Here is a 23,389-nt window from a genome sequence, read left to right as displayed (position 1 = left end):
CCAAACGATGGGTTGAGAGTTGAGACTTGAGACCAGCAACACAACACAGCACATTGATGCATGCTGTTGCCTTCAGCTAGCTGCTGAAAGGCTCCATCCTGACTTCGCCTTGTAAAACGAAGTCGCCCTCCTGCCCTCCTCGCCAACTATCATCGCAGCTGCACTGGCCTTTGGTACGTCTCCGCGAAACGATCTCGTGCTGTGCTGCTCTGGGTTTTGGTGGCGTATCGCGTGTGCCAAAAAATATACTTACCAAATCAGCAACACTTATTATGGATCGGAGTCAGTATTTTGTATTCAAACTCACAAGTTTATATTTTTCTCACAAGCGGCGAAGAAATTCTTTAAAAAGCTTTTTTCTGGACTAATCTAAATGTCTACACAGTTCAGATTCAAAACACTCTGTTTAACGACTGCCCCCATACGCACACGGACACACACCGATGCTTTCAGTATGGACGCCAGAAAAATAAGCACGCGCCATTGGGACTTTGCAGTGGTTTTTCACATGCCGGATTTGCACCTCGCAAAGAACCAAGAGGTTAACAGAAAAAAAAAAGAGGAGCTGCTGACAGTTTACAGGGACCTGCAGTCGCCATCACGAGATGGCCGAAGAAGTGGGGACATGCATACAGGCTGCTGGACCATTCGGCTGTACTACTTCGCAGTGGCCATGCGCAAATACAGGCTTGATGAGAAGAAGTGAAAACATCAAAACAGGTGCCAGATGCTGTGTTTTGTCAGTCGTATCGTAACGCCTGTTTGGATTGCAGCGAGCCCTGGCTGGACCAGCCCAGCTCGTTTTCCGTATGTAAGAACGGGCGTTCTAATTGGGGGCCTTGCCATGTTGCGTTCTTAACGTGGACTTGCTCCCACCCTTCTTCTAAAAAAAGTCTCTTCCTTTCTTGCAGCGGGTTTAGCAAACAGCAAGACAGCGTAAATTTTATCCAGGCAATAGCAGCACACTGCTGCAGTAAATACGCAACGACCAATTCGGCGAGAGAACTGGGCATCGATGCAGCAGCATCGGCACAACAAGGACGAGCTGACGAGCGGAGACGGTTCGGTTCAGTGATATCGCCAAAAGATTTGGGACATGCTCCAAACACAACAAAGCACCATCAAGGCTTGATATTGACGGCTATGGAATATAGGATGATTGCTTACCTGGGACCAGCCAGTTAGAGGAGGAATTACGGCCCGTTATAGCTCGTTTGTCTTCAGAAAAAATAAGGCGACGATTTCATACGGGTTTGTCTCACTTGGCTGATGCCGGAACTTCAGCATATTCTGCATATTAACACTGCTGAAATTCAGAACAGATGAACCTTTTTTTGATTAGACCATCATCTGTTTTTTCTAGAGAAAAAAGCTTTCGCCCTGCTTTTTATAGAAAGCAAACAGGTCTTTGCTGGGTTACCAGCTACAAGTTTTAGAGCACCGTCATCTGTTTGGATCTTCCATGTTTGTATTCAGTGGCTCAGAGCCGGCGCCGCCATTCTTGAGTTTTGTTAACGATATTATTCGTCCGTGTGAGTCGTTTCACATCACTGGCCTTCACATTGGAACAGGGCTTCCAAGTCCAACCGGATCAGGGCTTCCAAGTCATTACAAAAGTCGGTCTCTTCCAAGTCCAACCGGATCAGGGCTTCCACAGTCCACGCCACAAGCACCTGCATTCATTTCACAAGAAAATGCGACCCCAAGTGAGATGAACTGTAACAGTCAGGAGACCAAGTGATACACCTAATATCAATTAATAACCTCCAATGATAGATTACCTCAAGCCAAACACGGCATTAGATCAGCCCAACCCACCTAATTAAAGCTCAACAGATGACAATTAATTTCGACCGTACAAGGCAAACCTACCTAAACCCACAATTAATTTCAAGCTAGCGCAACTTAATCAGGAATTGGAAGATTGTGTGATGTCACCATACCTGCAGGCCAAAAGAATCAAGCTAACATAGGCAACATATAGGAAGATATCCCCACACCTAACAACCAAAAACCTCTCGTTGCTGTGGAGTAGTTAGCTCAATTCCAGACATACACTGCATAATGTTTAAGAAAGACAATTAAATACCAGGGGATATGGCTTTGGCACATAATCGCTAAGCCAAATTAAGTGTTTTTTTTTCCAAACAGAAGAAATAAGAGAACAGTGATGAGAAATACAGGGCAAAAGAGATGTCCATAACTGGAAGCAAAGTTAGAGAAGTCGATTGGAATCCTAATTGTCAAGGGATTGGACTGATGAGAGTGGCCCTTGTCAGTTGGATAGCACGCAAGGCGACCCACCTTGAACATTTCAATCTTCTGCTGCACTTTCACATCATATAAATGTGGTTTGAGCTTGATTAACATTGATGTACAATGAGGTATCCTTGAACCCCATGCTGTCATCGGTACATGATAAAGAAATAGATCATTAACTATAAGCATCTGACAACACTAGCAAACAAAAATATTTTCATAAAGGGCAGAAAAGAATTAATGAGTTTCATCACACGAGAAGGCCGAATGAAAAATGACAAGCACTGTCTGCTGATATATGCAAGACAATATTAGTATTGATAGAGGATCAAAATTTTACTATTTGGAAGGAAGAACAGAAAATCGAAGTCACAAGCTGGTAGCTGGCCAGTTTAGAGTTTGCATTAAAAACTGTAATAAAATTGGGACATGCTTCATACTTAAAAAACAGTAGAAAAACTTTGGAAGTATACCCAATACAATTTTTTTATTCAAAATAAAAGGTTGTCATTTATGCAATTAAAACGTCAGCTTGGCAGCGAAGAGAAAACAAAAGATGACAGAACTTTGCAGACAATGTCAGACACTATAACTGTACGTTACATCATGCATCAACTAGTGACTCTGCAATAATGTGTAAGCTGTACTTCATAGTCTTCAAATGTTTTTGAGACGAACAAATCCTAGACAGGGCCAGTTCAGTTCACCACATTCATATGTTCAGTACTTCAGTGTATAGTGCGGAGGCACGACAGTGATAACACAAGACATGGCAGCCCAGGGCCGAATATAAGGCCAGCCACAGCGCTACAGGAACATTCATCAGTATGTTCTAGACTGAATGAAGAACTCATCATGTACTGCTTGTTCACTATTTTCAACAGTGCCTTTCGCGATATCTGTTGAGTGTTCTTTCAATCTGTTACCATCTTGGTTTGTTGCAACAACATCGAAAACATACGACGTCCCATACATATGTAAACATTTGTTGTTTTGCTCTCTGCTAAATAGGAAACTAAAACAATCATTTTTGTTGGTCAATGGATTGTAGATATTCAGAAGTTGAGCAATGTCTGAGAGAACAGTCAAGTTGATTAGGCTCAACAGAAACACTCCTATGGCAGCCAAATGCTGCTTTTTGACAAGTCTGAAGCTACAAACTACAGGCAAAATATCGTTGCATATGCAACTAACGGAATCCTGTATGATTGCTCATTAGACAGAAAGAGAAAATCCATCTCAAATAAGTAGCTAGTGAGCTATATTAATCACCAAGAGAAGAGTTCTTCCTTACCTCAACCAGCTCGGGGGCGTAGGTCCTATTCTAGAGTCAGCTATCCCCACGGACTTGAACAAACAGCAAGATTTCTAGACAGTTCATAAACATTGTGAGCCAAATAAACCTATCAGAATGCACTAATGTTCAGTGACTAAGTATCTTGGGTAACCATTATGGCTTAAACTAAATTCCAGCCCTGTCGCTCATGCAGAGACAGGTCCTAAGTACGCACATGAAAGTATCCAAGGAGTAAAGTAAAGAGTCACCTTAATAGGATAATATGGTTATTGGGGAAAACATGTACACAATAGCTATCCTTGAAATGGATTGTTTAAATTTACAAGATTATTTGTAGCCAATCTTACTTTGCCCTTAGATCAATGTCACCTGAAACCTCAGTAATAACAAGGCGCCAAAATATTATTGGGATTAAATTCCATGTTAAAACAATTAGTTCAATATGGAGTATCATTTACCAAGGTTCAATTTAGCAACAAAGAGTGAAATGCTCCATTAGTCATCTAACTTGTGTTGACAGTTCAATGTAGTCCTGAAACCTCAGTAATAACAAGGCGCCAAAATATTATTGGGATTAAATTCCATGTTAAAACAATTAGTTCAATATGGAGTATCATTTACCAAGGTTCAATTTAGCAACAAAGAGTGAAATGCTCCATTAGTCATCTAACTTGTGTTGACAGTTCAATGTAGTCCTCGAACTCGGAAAATTCCCTTCTGGATCACTAAACTTGCAAATACAGCTCCTATACGGCCCTATATTCAGTACCCTACATATTGTGTTGATGTGGCACATATCTGCCGGGTGGGACCCACATTCTGCCAGATGGGTACTTCTAGAGTTCGAGGACCATATATCGAGGACTAAGTTGAACTGTCAACAAAAGATAAATAACTAATGGTGCCTTTCACTCTGCAATGAAACATTGAAACACCTTCATCCTTGTTACAATCCATGCGCATATTCTTCATTATTTATCTCAAATAAGTTGTTTTACTTGTCCACACTAAAAAAAAGGATGCAAACAACAAGTTTATTTGCAGGTCTTATAACCTATTACGTTTCAATTGTTTGGTTGCAATAGGTCAAAAGATAATAAAACTAACTAACAGAATGTTGATATGGTGATAGAATTCGTAAACACAAATGGTTTTCCATGGGCCAAATGAATAAAAGAAATCCACTCCTTGTGTTAGAGTACTTACAAGTTACAAGTCAAAACACACTGATCAAATTAGCTTGGGAGCAGAAAGAAGTTGTTATGCCTATGTCTTTGTTCCATCGTAGCTTCACATAGTGGAGTGCAAAAGATGCCATCAGCCAGTTTGGTGCAGATGAATGGTAGCAAAGGTCATCACTTTGCAATTCATATTTCACAGTTTCAACAGTTTCACCGCGAGATTCCTCACTCCAATTTTGACATCACAATGTAGCATTCTCTCATCAATCAAGATCACTATGCCATGATGTTGACTCTGGCATGAGAAGTCAATCTACCCAAACGGTGCCCATGCCAGTTTCAGAAGCCAACCTTCCCAAGATGACATCCAGCACCATCATATGATCGTGTTCCTCATTCCTCATTTGATGTAGAGCGACTCGACTCCTGAGTCCTCCCCACTATTGGCACCATCATCGTCATCTTCAGCACCAATTTTCCGTTTTCGGCCACTTGCATCCCCAAGAAACTTTTCCCTTAATTCTGCTCCTCCACGACGACCGCCACCAAGCTCATCCCATCCACGACCCATGCTGGTGAACATCCTATCCAAATTCGCCTTCTCTCGGCTCATCAAGAGCAACTCCTCCAGCTTCCGCCTTGCAGCAGATATCTCATTGGTCTCAACGAGCTCCCCTTTGTAGTATGCCTCCCGGAGAAACACGGTGTGCAGCTTCCCCTGGTTTCCCCTTGTGGATATGTAAAATATGCCCTGGTACTTAAGCAAGAACTCCTTAATCTTCTTGGGCACACCAAGGGCGTCGCGGAAGAGTGCGAGACGCTCCAGAGTGGTGCGCTTCTCAACAGTTAGAGAGAGCAGTTCATGGACAGCAGCCACAGCGCGCTTCTCCATGCGGCGTTTTGCCTCAAGCGGGCGCAGGTCGTGGCCTGAGACATCCGCGTACGGGGACGCGTAGGGGAGGCGCTGCCATTTCCAAACAGCAATACGGAAATACTTGCCGATCTTAAAGCCCGGGGGAAATCGGGTGGGGAACGCAAAGCGCGCGTCCTCCTCGCCAGCGCCAGGAGCGCGGTGCTCGCGATAGTGTCGCTCCCGGGATCGCTCGACGGCGGCGACAGTGAGGTCGGGTGGGTCGGTGGGGGAGGGCACAAACTCGACGAACTGGTCAGGGGTGAGGCAGAAAAGGGTGGGGTTGGATAGGATGATGGAGTCAGCGAAGTCGTCGGGGAGGCCAAAGTCGCGGCGGAGGAGGCGGATGTGCTCGAGGCGGAGGCGGTGGTGCGGGGGCGCAAGGAGCAGCAGCTTGCGAAGGCGGAGGATGGCTGCAGGGCGCAAGGAGGTGATGGCATCGGCCTCGAGGCGCAGTGCCGCGTCAGCGCGAGGGGTGAGACGGGCGTGGAGGATGCGGTGGACGGGGTGGAGGAAGAGATGGAAGGCGTGCGGGTGGCGCAGCATGAAGTGGCCGGCGTCGAGGGGCGCGAGGCGGAGCTGGCGGCGCGAGAGGGCTCCGAGGCGGGAGAAGGGCACGGACACCGCGCCGCTTGCCCCTGAGGAGAAGGCGCCCGAGGGCGCGGTGGGGGAGGCGGCGTAGAGGAGCAGAGCATGGAGCGCGAGGAAGCGGCGGACGCGCTTCTGGACCTCCATGATGCCATCGAAGGCGTGGTCGCGGACCCTCTTTTGCTTCAGGGGAAGGGAGGTGGACTTGGAGGAGTAACTGGCGCCGGCCTCACCCACGGGCGCTGCCGTCCGCGGGGGCGGCGGCGAACGGAGCGCGGCGATGCGACGGAGCATCGGGGCTTTGCGAGGTTTTGGCTGGGTAGGGTCGGCACTTTCATATGGGCTGATTTGGAACAAAACTATGGGCTGATTTGGACTTGTTTGGTTCTTTATTTGGGTTTATTTAGATTGTATAGGACAGTTGAGTCTGGTTTGGTTTCTTGGGCCTCCTCGGGATTCTTTTCCTCCCTATTTGTACACCTGTTTTCCTCTCTAAAAAAACAACAGCGCGTGCATCGGTTGTTGTTCTCCAGTCTCCACACACGAAAAAAAATTGAATGCATGCTTTTTTAAACAACTATCTGGCTTTAACAAGTATATACTCGCATCGGTACGGTAAAAATAAGTAGAAAGTACAGGCTGATCGTGGCCCCATGATGTGTGGCAGCCAAGAAATATACATATCTGCGATCAGGTGTTACTTATCTGGGAGTAACTATATCTCATGAACTTACAAATAGCCATTCATGTTCGAGACCAATTGTTATTTACCTGTGAGTAACTATATCTCATCAACTTATAAATAATCATTTGTCAATCGTGATAATCTTTGAACCAACATCTTTCATCTTTTTTGTATTAAATGCAGTATTTTTTCGGAACAAGGGTATATAAATAAATTTGCTCCTTTTTCAAATGTCTCATAGACACGAACCCCTTTTTCTCGGTTTATAATTGAGCAGGTGAATGGAGTTGGACAGCGGCCTAGCCCAGCATGCCTGTTTACCAGGATTCGCACGCATAAGCAAAGACATTGACCAAACATATAATGTGCGGAGCGGACGGGAGGCCTACCCTACCCATAACCAAGATGTTGGAGTACATGATACATCGCCATTTGGAAACAAGTAACCCCACTCGGTACCGGGACTCCGGGAGTGCGCCATGTGCGAGAAACGTGATTTTTCAAAAGTACCTGACACGACATTACTAGAGGAGTACTTACGTTTTTCTGCTATTGTCGACTTGTCGTTGTGTGGACTCGGAAGACATGGTCAATCGATCTACAGGACTCATCGTACTACCGGACGCCAGACGGAAAGAGGTGAAAGAGAGTCCCAACCCAAGTCACTGTATTTTTTTTTCCGTTTATTACCTGACAGGTCACTGTTGGTACAACCGGATCTGTCGGGACCGAATAGGCAGATGAGCTACGCGACATCCAAGCTGGCGATGCAACATGTTACATGTACTAGTACTCCGTATGATCTGGCTGGAACCGCTCGCTCTGCAATCTGCATGGCGACGACATCCCGACCCGACCCCGGGCTGAGAAGTGAGAAAGAGAAATTGTGATCGAGCGGCCGGCCGTTGAGATTGAGGCATTGATGGCTGGGTTAAGATTTAGGTTAGGTCGATCTACAGACCACAGGGTAAAGACGCGGGTCCGTTCAGCGCGGCGGCGCAGTCGACCGTGAGTTTTAAAGGCCTGTTTGGTTGTCAGCCAATGCTCATCCTATCAATTATTTGATACGTCTGTGGTGTTTGGCGTCCGTTTGGATCAACATCAAGAATTTGGTCAGCCCAACCCTGCCAACCTTCGCCCGTATTTTTTTTTTCAATACGCTGGCGATCTGACGGCGAAAAAAACTTCCGCCCAAGTATTGGCAGCCAAATCCGGGCTGTTTCTCTCTCTTCTTCTTCTTCTTCTTCTTCAAACATGGAGACATCGCTGGAGGACGCGGGAAGCCGGCGTTTGGTGAGGTTGTTGGCGGCGAGAAACAAACAAATGGAATCACGAGACTAGCAGAAACATGATGGTGGCATCCGGCGGCACATCAGACAGCCTGCAGCTGCGGTGGCGGAAGGTGTCCGGCGGGAAAGGTACATGGAAATGGCCCTACAGGTTTCTGAACTCGAAATTGATTGAGGCCAAAGGTAGATCATGTGTCTATAAGTATGCAATTCTAATGAATTGGTCTAATTCTTGCTGGAGATGAAGAAATTGATACTGTGATCGACGTAACTCCAAATTAATCGAATGAGTCACCTTGTTTCGGTGTGTGTGGAGATGCTCTTGTAAGAGGTAATCACGCTGGTTTGCTTCATCATCGGTAATTTTCATGGCAGCGGTTAACATAGCAGTCATCGTAAAGGTTCAGAGCAATTAAGATAAAACCAATCACGGGATGGTGGAAAAGTTTCCAAAATACATGGCTACAAACCAAATGAGGACCCAACGATTTTGCCAATTATTTCGGTACTCACGACGGCTACAAACCAAACGATTATACGTGACCAAAATTTTGGATGTGCCCTTGTTTTGGTAGTGCCAATTTTTTGGCAAGGCTGCACCAAGCTGGCACGTACATAGAGTAGTCATGAATGAAACGGACGGGAGGTCCATTTACGACGCTGCCGGTCGCGTTGAGGCGTGAGGACCGGGTCGTAGTACTAGTGGTCGAGTGTGCACGCACGCATGCACAGGACATGAGCCCCTGATCTGATTTAACCCAGTAGTAAGGCAGTAAACACGACGCAATTTCTGCCAATCTTTCCTAAACTACGAATCCAAACTCCGGGCTGGCACGAACGGAACGTACGAGCGGCCAGCACCTTGGACTCTTCGAGAGCTGCACGGACAGCACACTCGGTATCTGTCACGACACGGACGGGAGGGGGGATCTGGAGGGAAAGCAAGGTCCGGGTCATGACATCATGGCGCGGCACCTGGCCCAATGGCAACGCACCACGTTGGCCCCCGCACGCTACCGTGCCACGGCGCTACTCCTCCACGGATGACGGATCCATACCCGATCCATCCACGCGCTTCGCGTCGCGCCTCGTCGTCACGGCCTTCCCACTCCTGCTCCTCCTCCACGCCGCCGCCGTCGCCGCCTAATCCTCTCACGTCTCCCTCGTTCTCGCGCGCGATCTTTCTTCTTTCTTCCTGCGCGGCGGAGCAGTTATTACTGGACTAGTTTACTTCACGCCAGGCTACCACGAATCGAACCACGGGCGCGCGCGGTCGCGGACACGAGACAGCAACGCCTCACCGGACGGTGGTCCCCGGATCGTCGGGCCCCGCACGCCAGCCTGAGATAAGGCCCTACCCACCGCGGCCACATTTCGTTTTCTGTCTGTCTCTCTCTCTCTGTCCCCTTTCCCCTTCCTTCCCTTCTGAAGTTCCGCTCTCCTCGCTTCCAAGCTAAACCTCCGCGCCACTCGACTCGAGTCTCGAGCTTTCCTTCTCCGCGTTCCTTGGCTTGGCTTGCACACCACCGAAGCGACCACGCGAGGGAGAAAGAGGGGAGCGGCATGGAGGGGAACGGCGAGGGGAAGGGCCGGGCGCCGGGGCCGGCGGCGACGGCGGCGGGGGGCGGGGGAGGAGGGTACGGCTACGGCGGGTACGACGGGGCCGGCGGGGACAGGAAGTGGTGGCCGTGGCTCGTGCCCACCGTGATCGTCGCGTGCATCGCAGTCTTCGTCGTGGAGATGTGGGTCAACGACTGCCCCAGGCACGGCAGCGCCCTCGGCGGCGGCTGCGTCGTCGGCTTCCTACGCCGTTTCTCCTTCCAGCCGCTCCGCGAGAACCCGCTCCTCGGCCCGTCGTCCGCCACGTACGTATGCCGTCCCGTCCCTACATGCTTTCGCTAGCTCCCTTCTGTTGTTTTGGTTGTTGTTAATTGTGATGTGGTGTCGAGTAGTGCCTCGGACTTAGGTTTTCCGTCGTGCTTGTGGTGGAATTTTGCTTGTGGTGGAATTTGGCTGATAGGTTTGAGTATTTATCTACCGACTCTTGCAGTTTCATTCATTGAGGTGCTACTAGTCGTCGTGCTTGTGGTGGAATTGGGTGGATAGATTTGAGTATTTATCTTGCGACTCTTGCAGTTTCATTGAGGTGCTACTAGTATTAGGAATACGAAATTGAGACTTCTTAGATGCGTTTTAGCTAATTCTTTGAGTAAGGAATTTCATGTGGATTTCTTATTCTTCCTGAGGATTCTTTTGGGGTGGATTCTGGTAGTTGGAGCTCGTATCCTTCAACACTACTAAAGAGTCGGCGATTTTTATTGGTCTGAAGTCTGAACTGAAGTGTAACTAGTCGGAGCAAATTCCTCAGATGTTCTTCGTTTGTATCTGAAGGCTTTGCTCCGGGAGAATCTAACTATAAACTTTTGCTTCTAGATTCGGATGCCTTTTCCACCTTGTTTCACTATTTGGAAGTTAGGGATACAGGGGATTCTGTCTTGTGGTGATGACAATTCAGATCTCTCTCACTTGAATGACTTGCTCTGACTGAACTTGTACAATTTGATTCCACTGTCCAAACCGGTCCACTATTTTCAGTTACCCCGCAGTTTGTACATTACTACTGATGTTAGCGAGACTACCTCCACACGACACAAATAGTTCAGGCTTTCTTTGGCTTGGTGTCAAAATTGCTTACCGAGACAGTCTGCTATAATATTTGGTACTTCTGTTGGATTATAGCTGATAGCTGGATGACCAGGTTGTGTTGCAAGTGTAGGATTCTGTTTTATTATAACCTACTAGATGGAATTAGGTTAACCGTTTTGACTTTTGTAGTACCTTCTAGTAGAACAACCTAAGATATTAGTACACTTGTAGTTTTCTCTTCGACAGAACTGGCATTCTTGCTTATTCTAATTGCAACTTGCTATGTAGTGCTATGTATCTCTTAGGATTGAAGCTCACTGACCAGTGGCCACAGAAGTTCGATGTTTGTTTGATTTATGGATTTAATCTAGATTATATTTCTAAGTAAGATGCTTTGTACACGATGATAAAGTTAACAGCTCCACTTCGTCTTGCAGTTTGGGCAAAATGGGAGCTCTTGACTGGAACAAGGTCGTTCATGAGCACCAAGGGTGGCGTCTCATCAGCTGTATCTGGCTCCATGCTGGTCTAATCCATTTGGTTGTGAACATGCTAAGTTTGCTGTTTATTGGAATTCGTCTTGAGCAGCAATTTGGGTTTGGTAAGCTTCTTACAACGCAGAATCAGTATGCCTAGCACCATCTGTAATATGACATATTTCTACATTTGAACCGAACATAACTCGTTTGAACGGCTGAGATTTTGTTGCCTTAGCTTTTTGGCCACATTATCTAAAGTACTCCTATCTGACAATTAATTACGCCAGAGCTGGTTTATGCTATGTAAGTTGGAAATCGAAGTATAGTTCACTCTAAAGTTTCTATCCGTTGGCGGTCTGTTTAAGAATATGCATTAATTATATTAATATTCAAGTGTGTGCATATTTGATGTTGAGCATGTTTATTTAGTACACATAACTAAACACTAATTTTCTTGCTTGCAGTCCGTATTGGTGCCATATACCTATTATCTGGTTTTGGCGGCAGCGTGTTGTCTGCACTTTTCCTACGGAGTAACTACATCTCAGTTGGTGCATCTGGAGCTTTATTTGGACTTCTTGGATCTATGCTTTCTGAGCTTATCATGAACTGGACCATTTATTCCAACAAGGTCAGAAAGTGATAAAAGCACACATACATTTTCTTCTATCCTATTGCCAAACCTTCTTTTGCTTATCAAGTTGATGTGCTATTGCAGGTAGCAGCCATAATAACTCTTCTGTTTATAATAGCGATCAACATGGCAATTGGGATCCTACCTCATGCTGATAACTTTGCTCATATTGGTGGATTTGTGACGGGCTTCCTTTTGGGATTTGTTTTGCTGGCGAGGCCCCAATTCGGTTGGATGGAACGCAATGAGTTGCCCCATACCAATCAACCTCCCAAGTACAAAGCATACCAATATGTTCTATGGGTTGTGGCACTCCTATTGCTGCTTGTCGGGTAAGTCGACAAATCACAACACAGTTTGGTATATCAGATGCTGCCATGAGTCCGTGATCACGTCATTGCAATTCTCTTACATGCATAGTGTAAAGCATGTCTCAATAGACACTGAGCACCATCCATATATACTTATGAGTCAAGTTGTTTTGATGTGATAAATGTAGTGAACCTGATACCGAGATCTCGTGGTGCAGATTTGTGACTTCATTGGTGATGCTCTTCAAGGGCAAGAACGGGAATGACGGCTGCCACTGGTGCCACTACCTGAACTGCGTGCCGACATCGAAGTGGAAGTGCAATACCTAGGCAGTTGTTCTCCAGTTTTCGACCAAATACACAGTGTTTGGAGGACTCTTTTCAGGCTTGTATTTTTGTAGATACGAACGTGTTCGTCCATTATGTTTGTTCTTTAGCAGATTTGCGATTCCCATGGTTTGTTAGTATCTGTAAATTTGTTTCTCAGGCACTGCAAGTTTATAACTCGATTTTTGTATGTTATTTTCCGTTCTGGTTGTTTAAGATGCGAAATTGGTTCGTCCTGTGTTAGTGAGTTGTTAGTTGAGCTGCGCTTGTTGTGTTCGGTTACAAATAGCAGAATGAATCGCGTTAAGTTACTAAGCAGAGCCGTCCTAGCTCAGTGGTAGAGCGCGTGGCTTTTAACCACGTGGCCGTGGGTTCGATCCCCACGGACGGCGTTTGTGTTCTTGTGACGTTTTTGAGCAAACCAGCATAGAAAGCCGATTCATCATCCATCTCATCGCCCACCAATCCCACCAATATTGATTGGGGGTAGCAAAGAAGAGATGGCAGGCCCTTCGTATGGAGAATGATCGTCAGGCACTCCTTGCGTGCCTCTTCGGCAATGGAATTGGGGCATCTGATCACGCAGCTCTCCAAGCTATTCTCTGCTGTTGATTAATTTCAGTTCTCGGTGAGACTCTAATGTACTGAGTGGACTGAAGCTTATGTACTGAGTGGACTGAAGCTTTCATCACGAGGTGTGGCCATCTTTTTGTTTAGGCTTGAGGCCCTCCTCATCCGAGGTATTTTGTGTGCCAAGCAGATGGGAATGAAGAAGATTATTGTTGAGACGGACTGCCAAATCCTACATCGAGTTGTCTCTTCGTCAGAGTATGATGCTGCACCTCTTGGTGCCATGTTTAGAGAAGCCAAGTACCACTCCGTTCCATAATTTCGACATTATGGAACGGAGGGAGTATCTGCTAACTGTTGGTTTATTGAGTTCCGTACTGTCTATTGCAAGCGTGATTGTACTAAACCACCACATTTGCTGGCGGCGTTTGGCTCGAGGAGTGATCAGGCTAGACCTTCTTTATGGCTTGACGCTTACACGAGTGATGTACTGATGTAATTCGTCTAGCGTCCAGTGATTTTACCGTTCCTCCAAGTTAATGGAATGTTTAGTTCCTCTCTCTCAAAAAAGAAGAAGTGAAATTCGTCTTCGTTTTCCATTTTTCTTTTACTTCCTCCGTCCCATATCAAGTGCCGAAATATTATGAGTAAATTTCACAAAATCGCATTTCTTGGGGTTAGGGTTTCAACCGGTCACAGTTATGACTAATAGTCTCACAAAACCACACTTTTTCGGGCAGATCTTCTCACAGAACCCAAATTAGGTAATTAAAAGCGTTTGATGGTGTTTCTGACAAGTCGGACGGGTCGAACCTTTTTTTGTCCACGTTAGCTTTTGCCCGACACCCTGATAAGCTCCTCTGTCTATCAGGGAAATCCCGATTCGATCCTGGCATCCGACATGTGGGTCTCGCTTGTCAGAAACACCATCAAACGCTCTTAAATACCTGATTTGGGTTATGTGAGAAGATCTGCCCGAAAAAGTGTGGTTTTGTGAGACTATTAGTCATAACTGTGTCCCGTTGAAACCCTAGCCCCAAAAAGTGTGGTTTTGTGAAATTTACTCAAATATTATATGTATCTAGACGTATTTTAATATATAAATACGTCCATTTTTAAACAAATTTGAGTCACCTAAATTGCAAATCAGTGAATGCTAAGGGCATCTTCAACAATGAGTACTACACTGGTACCAAAAAAATATTAGACAGTGTGGAGAGAGATGAGTATCAGAAGGAAGTAGTGGTTACTTGTACACTTCACGGATACCAAAAAAATAAAAAATATGACATATGTGTCCATCAAATAAGAGAAAGATATAAGACAATAGAAAACATATTAAAAAAAAAAGAAAAAAATTAGTATCAACCATCGGACATGTCCGCCGTATGATCCAATGGATCAACAGTGGAGCCAGAGCCCAGGGGAGAAACGGTTGCGTTTCCTCTCCCTTTGCCGCTCCATCCATTTCGAAGCGAAGGTGATAAATCGCGGGCCTGCGGTTCAAACTTGTCAGTTACAACTCGCCTCCACTCCGCTCCCCCGCGCACCGTCTCGGCCCCTTCGCCACCGGGGACAACCGCCGATGGCTCCTCCTTTTGCTGCTCGGCTCGCTCACCCCGCCTCTCTCCTCCTCCTCCTCCTCGCCGCCCTCTTCGCGCCCGCGGGGGGCGTGGAGATCCTCTCCAAGTCCCGCGTCGAGCGCTGCGCCCGGGACTCTGGTGCTGGCGGCCACCTCGCTTGCGACCGCAAGATCATCCTCAACGTGGCCGTCCCCACCGGCTCCGTAAGCCCCTTCTCCTCCTCTTCCTCACCCCTTGCATTTCCCCGCTGCGGAATCTTACGAAACACCGACGGTCTGTTTGGGGACTTGATCAGACTGGCGGCGAGGCATCGATGGTAGCGCAGGTGGTGGAGGTGGAGGAGAACGACACGCAGGCGATGCAGACGATACGGGATCCCCCCGTCATCACCATCAACAAGTCCGCCACCTACGCCGTCTACGCCCTCAACTACATCAGGGTAAGCCCTGCCCTTTGCTTACGCTCCCCTAACATGGGCGGACTCTGGTTTCTACAGTAACAAGTTGCTACTGTAACATGTACTCAGTATACACTTGTGCTTTTATCAGACAGTTGGATTAGTTTTTCTTTTTCTATTTTCACCTCTGGCCTCTAGCCACCCTGCAATATTGTCCTGGATTGTATGCAGATGATAATTGTGCTGTAGGTAGGTTTTGGATTAGCTGATTGTCTTAGTTGTTTATGTGCATTCCTTAATGAGAAATTTAGGTGTGGTACTCGATCAGAAGGAAGCATTTTCATGCTCTTGGTAGCGCCCTGATTCATTTGCTATCGTAAAATATAAATTCATTGTTCCAGAATCAAGTTATTTCTGATTTCAATAGAAATTTCTCTTCCGCTTCCATCACTTGCAGCCCTAATGCCCTATTGTCTCGTGTTGTATTGTTTGGAATGGGAACACCATAGAAATATTTTTGTGGCAATAAATACGAAGCTGAGTATGTGGGTTTCCAACAATTTAAAGCTTCAAAAGTATTGGAATTCCATCAATATGCACTGATATCATTTGATGGTCTCAGTTTTCAGAAAATTGATGTGTTCGACTTGGCGTTGTTTTTTATGGCAGTCTCATGTGCATGTGATATTGTTATCAGCATTTTGTTGTCTGATTTTTATTTTGATATGCAGATTGTTGCAAAAAAGTTTTTCAAATCACCACTATCAACTGTTAATATTCACTAACAAATAATGTGAATCAAGACCTGATTTATTTTCCCTGCTCGTCTCTTCAGGATGTTGCTTACAGACCAGAGGAACAGTTTGTCAGGACCCGTAAATGCGAGTCAGATGCCGGTGCTGAAGTTGTTAGAGAGTGTGAAAGGTAATTTTCCTGTTGACAGATCATTATCATCACATTTTCCTGGTGGGATTTAAGTTGGAATAAAAATGTCATAATTACACACCCATTGTTCCAGATTTTTTACAGTACCTTGGTACTCCATAATGTAAGCTGGAGTACCAAGCAAATCCAGCCGTTGATTTTGAAGGGTACTTTAGGTATTTTCTCTCCTCTAACAGACCAATTATTTCCTAATTGGTCTTGCTCATACCGCAGCCGCGGCCTCCAGATCGCGTTTAGCCGCCGGCAAGCCGTTTCGATCCCAACTAACAACGACGTGTTGTATCTCCATTGACACCGCTACGACTATGAGGGTAGAAATCCAAGCAACTATTCAGATTAATTGAAACGCATGTACAGAAATAAAGCATTCTTTCCAAGCTCTGCCATGAATCCAATACACAATCAAGCACGCAAGGTCATAACTCATATGCGTGTGGCAGCAACTACTGGGGTGAGCATCCGCTAGCATCAAAGGCATAGGGCCCGGTACGAATTAATCCGGTTCATCTCCACGGCGCCTCGTCGCAGGTGCATGGTGTGGCCCTTCCGCCGTTTTTGCTTCTCCGGCGAGAATTAAAATCTAGATTACGTTTTTACCCCTAAACTCAAGGTACTCCCAGGTTTTTTTATGTGGTACTCCCTCGTGCTTACGTTGGAGTGCCAATTGAGCACATCCGCTAGATTGAGTGAAATGGAGGGCTCATATTAATTCCGGGGTACTATAAAAGTGCTCAGCTATATGAACTGTCAATCTGTGCTGTAGCACTCATGGAATGAGTTTGTTACGATAGTATAACCCTTGCTTTGTACAGTCATGGAATGAGTTTGTTACGACAATAATTCATAACTATACTTGGACGTTTGGTAAAAAAATTGTACCTGCTTGGCTGTTTCACAATCTTCTTTACTTTCATGGTCATATCTATGGACCTTCTGTTGATTTCAGGCTCCAAATTGTATGTGAGATTTTCAAATGTCGCATATACGAATGAAGTAGTGATTCCTTTTCATGTTTTTACCATGGATATTTCTAGGTTACGGGATCAGAATGGTCACGTAATTGAGCATACCGAGGTGAGATATGTTTGCCTTTATCATTCTTCTTATCTCAATGTCTTAAGTAGTAGAATGATAAGCCTAACTTTTCGACCAAAAGACCCTACTATTCTTAATGGTTGGGCCATAGTAAGGAAAGCAAAGACATATAGGAAGTTCATGCTAACATGCTTGTGCAGTGGATGCATCTGTGGATTGTATACTCATATAATTTGTGTTATTGTTTTACATCTAGATATGTTTTAGTAGCTCTATCTTATGATGCCTAACGTCTCCTCCAATTCACTTTGGCATCCTACTAGCCGGTCTGCTGTCCATGTGGGTCCCAACACCGTGTTCCTTCTTCTTGTGGAACATTTTGTAAGTAAAAAAAGTATCCTTGTGCATTCCTGCCTTTTCAGTATAACACTGTGTCACGCCTTTCACACACATCTTCTTGCAGTTGATAAAATGGTTAAAGGCAAAGCTAATACGGCTCACTGTGTACGTTTTCCAGGTGATTGGTATGGGCATTAATTGTGATGTACGTTGTAACATTGCAAATATTATCTTACTAACTCCACTTGCTGAGTTCACTAAAAGAAGCTACTGTGTTATCTATGACGTATGACTTTCAGTTTCACTTGGCAAATCCTATCTTTTTTTCTTTAAATTAGACTAGAGTCGAGCTATTTTGATACACGACATCATAATCTTGTATAGTCTTGTTTCATTCTTCACATGATTGTATCCATTTTCATTCTGCTGCTACCGTCATCTAGTAGGCACTTAACATATTGAGAAGCAATGGTGATCTAGTTTATTTACTTCTTCTCAAGTAGTGAACACTTATTTTCTCATTACAAACATATATGCTGTTAACAAACATCCCAGGATTTTGTTGATCATTTGGTGAGGTCACAGTTCGAGTAAAATGCGTATTTCCTTTGCTTATAAACAGGTTTCATGTTTTTGGAATTGAGACAAGTTACTCACTTGGGTTCAGCATCAGAGTACAAGTAAAGAAAGGCTCTTCTGTAACGGTAGGAACTTAAATTCTAAATCTAGAATACAAACTCTTGAAGAAATTAGCATGGTTATGTATAATTTGCACAGGCAAAGTCAATTTTCCTAATCATTTTGTTATCCATTTAACATGCCTTTTGTAATTAGAGCTAAGATTTTGAATATTATCTTTTTTATCAGATCATGTTATTTATTGGAGGGACTATATTGCTATTTCTTATATTCGGTGTGTTGTTTTAGACTTTGTGTATGGCAAGAACTCCAGAAACATTATTATGACTTCACCAGTTTAACATTATACCACAGGAAATTATTGTTGGTCCAGAGAATAAAACAGTTGTTTCCAAAGACAACTTTTTGAGAGTGAATCTCATCGGTGACTTTGTTGGTTATAAAAGTGTCCCAACATTTGAAAACTTCTATCTTGTGACTCCACGGAAGGTACTCAGCAAATTATGGTCAGCATATTGTGTGTCATGTGACTTCTTAATTTCTTCTATATCTCAAATGTTGAAGGGTGATGGTGGCGGTCAACCGCAAGTTCTTGGTGACGAGTTCTCCAGGTGGATGCTATTGGAGAGAGTCCGGTTTACATTAGATGGTCTTGAGTGCAACAAGATTGGTGTTGGGTATGAGGCTTACAGAAACCAGCCTAGCTTTTGTTCAAATCCATTTTGGAGCTGCTTGTACAATCAGCTTTGGAACTTTTGGGAGGTAAGCTTGCGTGCTTTGTATCATAGTAACTGCATTATCAAGTGTTAAGTTTGTGTTGCTGAAGCATGATATGCTGAAGTTGTAAATGTTTAGTCTTGAGTTATTTTTAACCATTTGCTTCAGTCTGACAACAACCGGATAAACAGAAAGCAGCAACCCCAGTATGTTGTGCAAGGAAGGTTTGAAAGGATCAACCAACATCCGGTTATATCCACACCAGTTCTTTTTAGAATCTTATTATTGTGCTGGCGTTGGACAAAGCTTTTGACGCATGCCAGCTACAGCATGCAGGAGTTCACACCTTTTCTGTTGGGATCACAGAAAGTGTTAATACCAATTTGCTGATAGAGCTGAGTGCTGATGATATAGATTATGTCTATCAAAGGTACTGATAATGCTTATATATTTTGAATTTGCATTTACAATCTGTTTTATAGTATTAGCACAACACTACTTCTGAACGCAGATATGATTCCGGACATAGCATTTTAAATGTGGCAAGTTGGACAAATTTCAGTGAGATAAAATGTGCTATTCCAGTGTCATACCTTAATTCATGCTGTCGGTGCTTATTTCTTGCCCTATTAAAACTAGTTCAATTCCCCCACTCAATTTTGAGGCTAGATTTTCCAGAATAGAGCCAAAATGGGGTTGGATTTTCTGTCAACTATAATCTTATAATATAATACGAAATATAATTGCATTTTTTTATGAATGTAACTGCTTTGTGTATGTCTAACGTCTAATTGATCTATACTGTTATATTCTGGACCCATGGAAGCATAGTAGAGCTTTCTCTTTTTTTCTCCGATTAATATGGGAATTTCCAGCCTTTTACCAGCGTATGCGGAAGTTCCTTTTAACCTTGTTTTAGTGATATAATAGATAGTTGTATGTTACCTTGCACTTGTTTCTTAATTTCAGGAGTCCAGGGAAGATAATTAGCATTAATGTCCCTACATTTGAAGCCTTAAGTCAAGTTGGTACTGCCCAGGTCACAGTTAGGAACATTGGCAAACTGGAAGCTTCATATAGCTTGACGGTAATGCATCGTCAAGGAGCTTTTTTTTTTCATTACAAAGTTAATGAATAACTTTTGACAGGGTCTTTTTTTAGAGCAGACTAAGGCTGCCCTTTGGTAGGTTTTTAGTTTTAGTATTTTCCTTTAATACTAAAATGATAGGTCCGTGAACTGATTTTTAAGCATCTCCTTGTGCCTTGCTATAGCATGAACTTCCTTTCTATTCCCTGCATACCCACACGGGATGACACACCACATTGTTAATTGTGACATATTTGACCAACACATTTTTATCTTGTACTCTTCTTACAGAACGACAGTGTTAAAAAGTTCCAAGTAGTAAATGATATACTTGGCCTATTTAGTTTTATTGAATTTTGATGAATGGTCTGTTTCTTTTACAGTTTGACTGCTTAAGTGGCATCACTTATGTGGAGGTAATTTATTGTAGTCTAAAGATTTTTCTTCTTTTGCACTCTTTCTTGATTGACAAACTGCAACACTTCATTACATTCTAAATTTGACTTGCTTTTCAACCCAGTTGTTATGAGTAAACATTAAGGAACCCAATTTTTGGGCACTAGTCACACCAAACCTCAATCTTTGGAAATTTATCACATAACCACAGTTTGTGGGGTAAGATGTACTCCCTCCCATCCTAAATTTGTACTAAAACAACGACAAGAATTTAGGATCGGAGGAATATCAGACAATCCAAATTCTATCCTTCGTCAAACTAATCATGGAAACAGGTAGGTAATAGGTATGGCCCACATAGCTCCCACGTGGCAAGAAGATAGAAAGATTAATGTAATTGGGTTTATGGTTATACAAATTGGGGACCTGCAAGAGAATGAAAAATGGGGACCTGCAAGAGGATGAAAAATGGGTTTCTTTGGACGGAATTTGTGATTTAAATGGTACTATTTTGCTTGATTATTTCATTTTGAGAGAAAATTTGCGGTGGGCATTGCATTGGATGTCCTGCTCCTTGCTACGTGGGAGTTTCCATGTGGGTTACGCTTTGTAATTTTTGCGATTAGTTCGATGAAAAGGAGAATTTGGATTGTGCGATACATCTTGCCTCAAAAACCGTGGTTATGTGCAAAATTATCAAAAATTGTTGTTTTGTGTGACAAGTGCCTGAAAGATTGGGTTCCTTGGTACTCCCTCCGTTCCATATTAATTGACACGGATTTAATACAACTTAATATTTATCAGCACAGTTCCCTGCTCTTTTCCTGAAGCTCCTATATATTTTTATTTGCAGGAGCAGTACTTTATCCTGAAACCTGATGAAGTGCTTATTCGGTCATTTTATTTGCACTCTTCAACAGATCAAGCCTCAAAATATCGATGTGCAGGTGAGTTAGAAATTGAATTGCAGCTTATCATTCTTTTTTCATCAAAATTCCTGTGTTAGAAATTAACATGTGATCTCTTTGTGGTCAAGTGCAGCTATTCTGAAAGCATCAGATTTCAGTGAACTTGACAGAGCAGAATGCCAATTCTCAACTGCAGCTACAGTTCTTGACAACGGAACACAGGTTCTGAAATGTTTGAGCTCTTGTATTGATTCGATCAAATTTCATTCTGTTTTAGTTAAAGCAAGCGTGGCAAGGTAGTTTAGGATCTTTCATCCGGATCTATGATGTCAACTGTCAAAGTGTTTTTTTGGCCTTGATAAGGTTTTGCGTTATCTAATTGTTTATACCATCAACGAGTAAGCAGCTTCGTGAGTTGTTGTCGACGTAGGTTGGAACATGTTTATTTATCTCTTAGGGCCCTGAACAAATCCGATCTGTTCACAGTTCCATCACAATCCAACATGCCCATTTGTTTGTACATATATCTATTTCCCCTTAATGAAAAGGCGATTCTTGCCAACAAAACTATGCAGATCGGTCCAACCAATCAGCATGCGAAGGGTGGCATCAGGGGTTTCTTTGAAGCCATCAAAGCCTTGTTCCGCAACACTTGGGACACTGTGATCGATTTCTTCACTGGCCGGTCATGCAGGTACGCAATTTCCTTCCCACTACGCTCTGCTATTCACGCGCCGTGCCTGTATTGTTATGACTCCCCTACCGCATTGGAACAGCACAAGATGCTCGAGCTTTTTCGACTTGAGCTGCCACATCCAGTACATATGCATCGGCTGGCTCGTCATGTTTGGCCTGCTGCTCGCCATACTACCCGCAGGTTCGCACGCATTTCGTTTCATCAGGAGGTTACTGAACCGAGTAACGATTTGAAACGGCATGCCGTTATCTCCGTCGCCGATGCCTTTTGTTTTTGCTAGTATGAAAATTCCTTCATTTGGCTTTGCAGTTGCGGTGCTCCTGTGGCTTCTCCACCAGAATGGTCTCTTCGACCCGCTGTACGACTGCTGGGAGGACGTGTTCGGGCCGGAAACCCGCGGCGGCCCGCACGCGAAGCACACCAAGAGAGGCCAGGGAGGACACCACGCGGCACACTCCCACCACCACCACCACCACGACAGGCACCAGCACGAGCACAAGAAGAAGGGCAGGAGCGGCGAGGGGCTCGGCGGCCACCATCACCACCACGCCCTCCACAGGCACGGCGACCCGGCGGGCGAGGGCGACGAGCGCCACCACCGGCGAAGAGCGGCGGCGCTCGGCGTGCAGCACAGGGACGGGCACAAGCACCACCACCACCGGCACGGCAAGGCGGTCCAGAGGGAGAAGGACGGCGGCGATGCGGAGCACAAGGAGCACCGCGGGCATCACGAGGTGCACGGCGGGCGCGACCGCCACCGCGAGCGCCACCACTCCCGGGCGGTGTAAAAATTTAGTTGTGACGCCTCAGGACTCGGGTGTCGTAAAAGTGTACGTAGACTGAAATGTGAAGTTTGTGGTTTGGAGATTTGGGGAAAATGGTCTGGACAGGAAATTGGGATCGATACGAATCGGATCAGATCGCTCGGAATGGTAATCAGTAAACGTGTTTAACCATGGATCTTAGTTCAACAACAAATGTGGGAGGAAAAAGGATAATGAGGATGGCACATACTCCCTCGTTCCATAAATATTGGCGCGGAGTCATGTCAATCTTTATGAAACGGAGGGAGTAGATCTTAATCGAATAGCTCTAGTGTGTGCAGGTGGCCTGATCTTTCGATGAGAGTTGGGGTAACTATCGATTTGTTGGATTTCGACCTTGACGATCCATTATATTATATCAGACGATACACTCAAGCAATCACTAAACCAATTTCTGATGGTTATTGATCTTGCTGTAGCACGATCAACTTGAACAACGAGGTTTGAGTTCCTGCAGACAATCGAAGAACCAGCAAGAATTATGATAAATTGCAATCTGAAATTGCGAATAATAATCTAGGCATCAGAAATAGATGTGTTACAGTAAAATAAAACTCTTATATGGGCCGGGCCGTAAAACCTACGTGGCGACTACTTAGTCAACACTAGATGATGCCCGCACGTTGTTGCGAAAATTTATACTTAA

At 44.6% G+C, this 23,389-nt stretch overlaps 3 protein-coding genes and 1 non-coding gene across 31 annotated transcripts; 3 read left to right on the top strand and 1 right to left on the bottom strand.

The window, feature by feature from the left end:
* Positions 1–1,297: 1,297 nt before the first annotated feature.
* Positions 1,298–6,698, bottom strand: LOC100833924 (protein ROOT PRIMORDIUM DEFECTIVE 1). Of its 21 annotated transcripts, none has more exons than XM_024463444.1 (3): positions 4,763–6,698; positions 3,554–3,627; positions 1,298–2,402 (listed from the first exon to the last, which is right to left on the bottom strand). In XM_024463444.1, exon 1 carries the CDS (start codon positions 6,527–6,529, stop codon positions 5,138–5,140), a length of 1,392 nt encoding a protein of 463 aa, XP_024319212.1. In that variant the 5' UTR covers positions 6,530–6,698; the 3' UTR covers positions 1,298–2,402; positions 3,554–3,627; positions 4,763–5,137. The 21 variants fall into 21 exon arrangements, with proteins under 21 accessions (XP_024319212.1, XP_024319215.1, XP_024319217.1 ...); XM_024463447.1 differs by lacking the exon at positions 3,554–3,627 and having other exon boundaries at positions 1,298–2,057; positions 2,305–2,402; XM_024463449.1 differs by lacking the exon at positions 3,554–3,627 and having other exon boundaries at positions 1,298–1,673; positions 1,944–2,057.
* A 2,893-nt stretch (positions 6,699–9,591) lies between these two features.
* Positions 9,592–12,842, top strand: LOC100842800 (RHOMBOID-like protein 2). The gene is made up of 5 exons (XM_003578426.4): positions 9,592–10,074; positions 11,293–11,456; positions 11,799–11,965; positions 12,053–12,300; positions 12,498–12,842. The coding sequence occupies exons 1-5, from the start codon at positions 9,773–9,775 to the stop codon at positions 12,607–12,609; spliced, it is 993 nt and encodes a 330-aa protein (XP_003578474.1). The 5' UTR covers positions 9,592–9,772; the 3' UTR covers positions 12,610–12,842.
* An 84-nt stretch (positions 12,843–12,926) lies between these two features.
* Positions 12,927–12,998, top strand: TRNAK-UUU. The gene has a single exon. It is a non-coding gene; the product is annotated as a tRNA-Lys (tRNA).
* A 1,674-nt stretch (positions 12,999–14,672) lies between these two features.
* LOC100833308 (protein HAPLESS 2-B) lies at positions 14,673–22,911 on the top strand. 8 transcript variants are annotated; one of them, XM_003576706.4, is made up of 18 exons: positions 14,673–14,962; positions 15,055–15,198; positions 15,992–16,080; positions 17,136–17,175; positions 17,460–17,517; positions 17,600–17,660; positions 18,098–18,179; positions 18,469–18,603; positions 18,679–18,876; positions 19,000–19,080; positions 19,161–19,261; positions 19,801–19,918; positions 20,302–20,334; positions 21,168–21,261; positions 21,356–21,444; positions 21,798–21,916; positions 21,999–22,099; positions 22,229–22,911. In XM_003576706.4, exons 1-18 carry the CDS (start codon positions 14,762–14,764, stop codon positions 22,705–22,707), a joined length of 2,223 nt encoding a protein of 740 aa, XP_003576754.1. In that variant the 5' UTR covers positions 14,673–14,761; the 3' UTR covers positions 22,708–22,911. The 8 variants fall into 8 exon arrangements, with proteins under 8 accessions (XP_003576754.1, XP_024318505.1, XP_024318506.1 ...); XM_024462737.1 differs by having other exon boundaries at positions 14,676–14,962; positions 17,654–17,660; XM_024462738.1 differs by lacking the exon at positions 17,136–17,175 and having other exon boundaries at positions 14,676–14,962; positions 17,600–17,640.
* The last annotated feature ends 478 nt before the right edge of the window (positions 22,912–23,389 follow it).

Source organism: Brachypodium distachyon, chromosome 4, assembly GCF_000005505.3.
Source record: "Brachypodium distachyon strain Bd21 chromosome 4, Brachypodium_distachyon_v3.0, whole genome shotgun sequence".
NCBI classification, from domain to species: domain Eukaryota; kingdom Viridiplantae; phylum Streptophyta; class Magnoliopsida; order Poales; family Poaceae; genus Brachypodium; species Brachypodium distachyon.
The sequence above is the reverse complement of the archived record's forward strand: the minus strand, read 5'-3'. Positions and strand labels throughout refer to the sequence as shown.

Bases quoted from the DNA above. Each gene is read 5' to 3' on its own strand.
- LOC100833924 (XM_024463438.1), bottom strand. From the start codon at position 6,529: ATGCTCCGTCGCATCGCCGCGCTCCGTTCGCCGCCGCCCCCGCGGACG.
- LOC100842800 (XM_003578426.4), top strand. From the start codon at position 9,773: ATGGAGGGGAACGGCGAGGGGAAGGGCCGGGCGCCGGGGCCGGCGGCG. The intron at 11,457-11,798 runs GTAAGCTTCTTA...TCTTGCTTGCAG, and splicing joins TGAGCAGCAATTTGGGTTTG to TCCGTATTGGTGCCATATAC. The intron at 11,966-12,052 runs GTCAGAAAGTGA...GTGCTATTGCAG, and splicing joins GGACCATTTATTCCAACAAG to GTAGCAGCCATAATAACTCT.
- LOC100833308 (XM_003576706.4), top strand. From the start codon at position 14,762: ATGGCTCCTCCTTTTGCTGCTCGGCTCGCTCACCCCGCCTCTCTCCTC. The intron at 18,604-18,678 runs GTACTCAGCAAA...CAAATGTTGAAG, and splicing joins ATCTTGTGACTCCACGGAAG to GGTGATGGTGGCGGTCAACC. The intron at 20,335-21,167 runs GTAATTTATTGT...TTTTATTTGCAG, and splicing joins GTGGCATCACTTATGTGGAG to GAGCAGTACTTTATCCTGAA.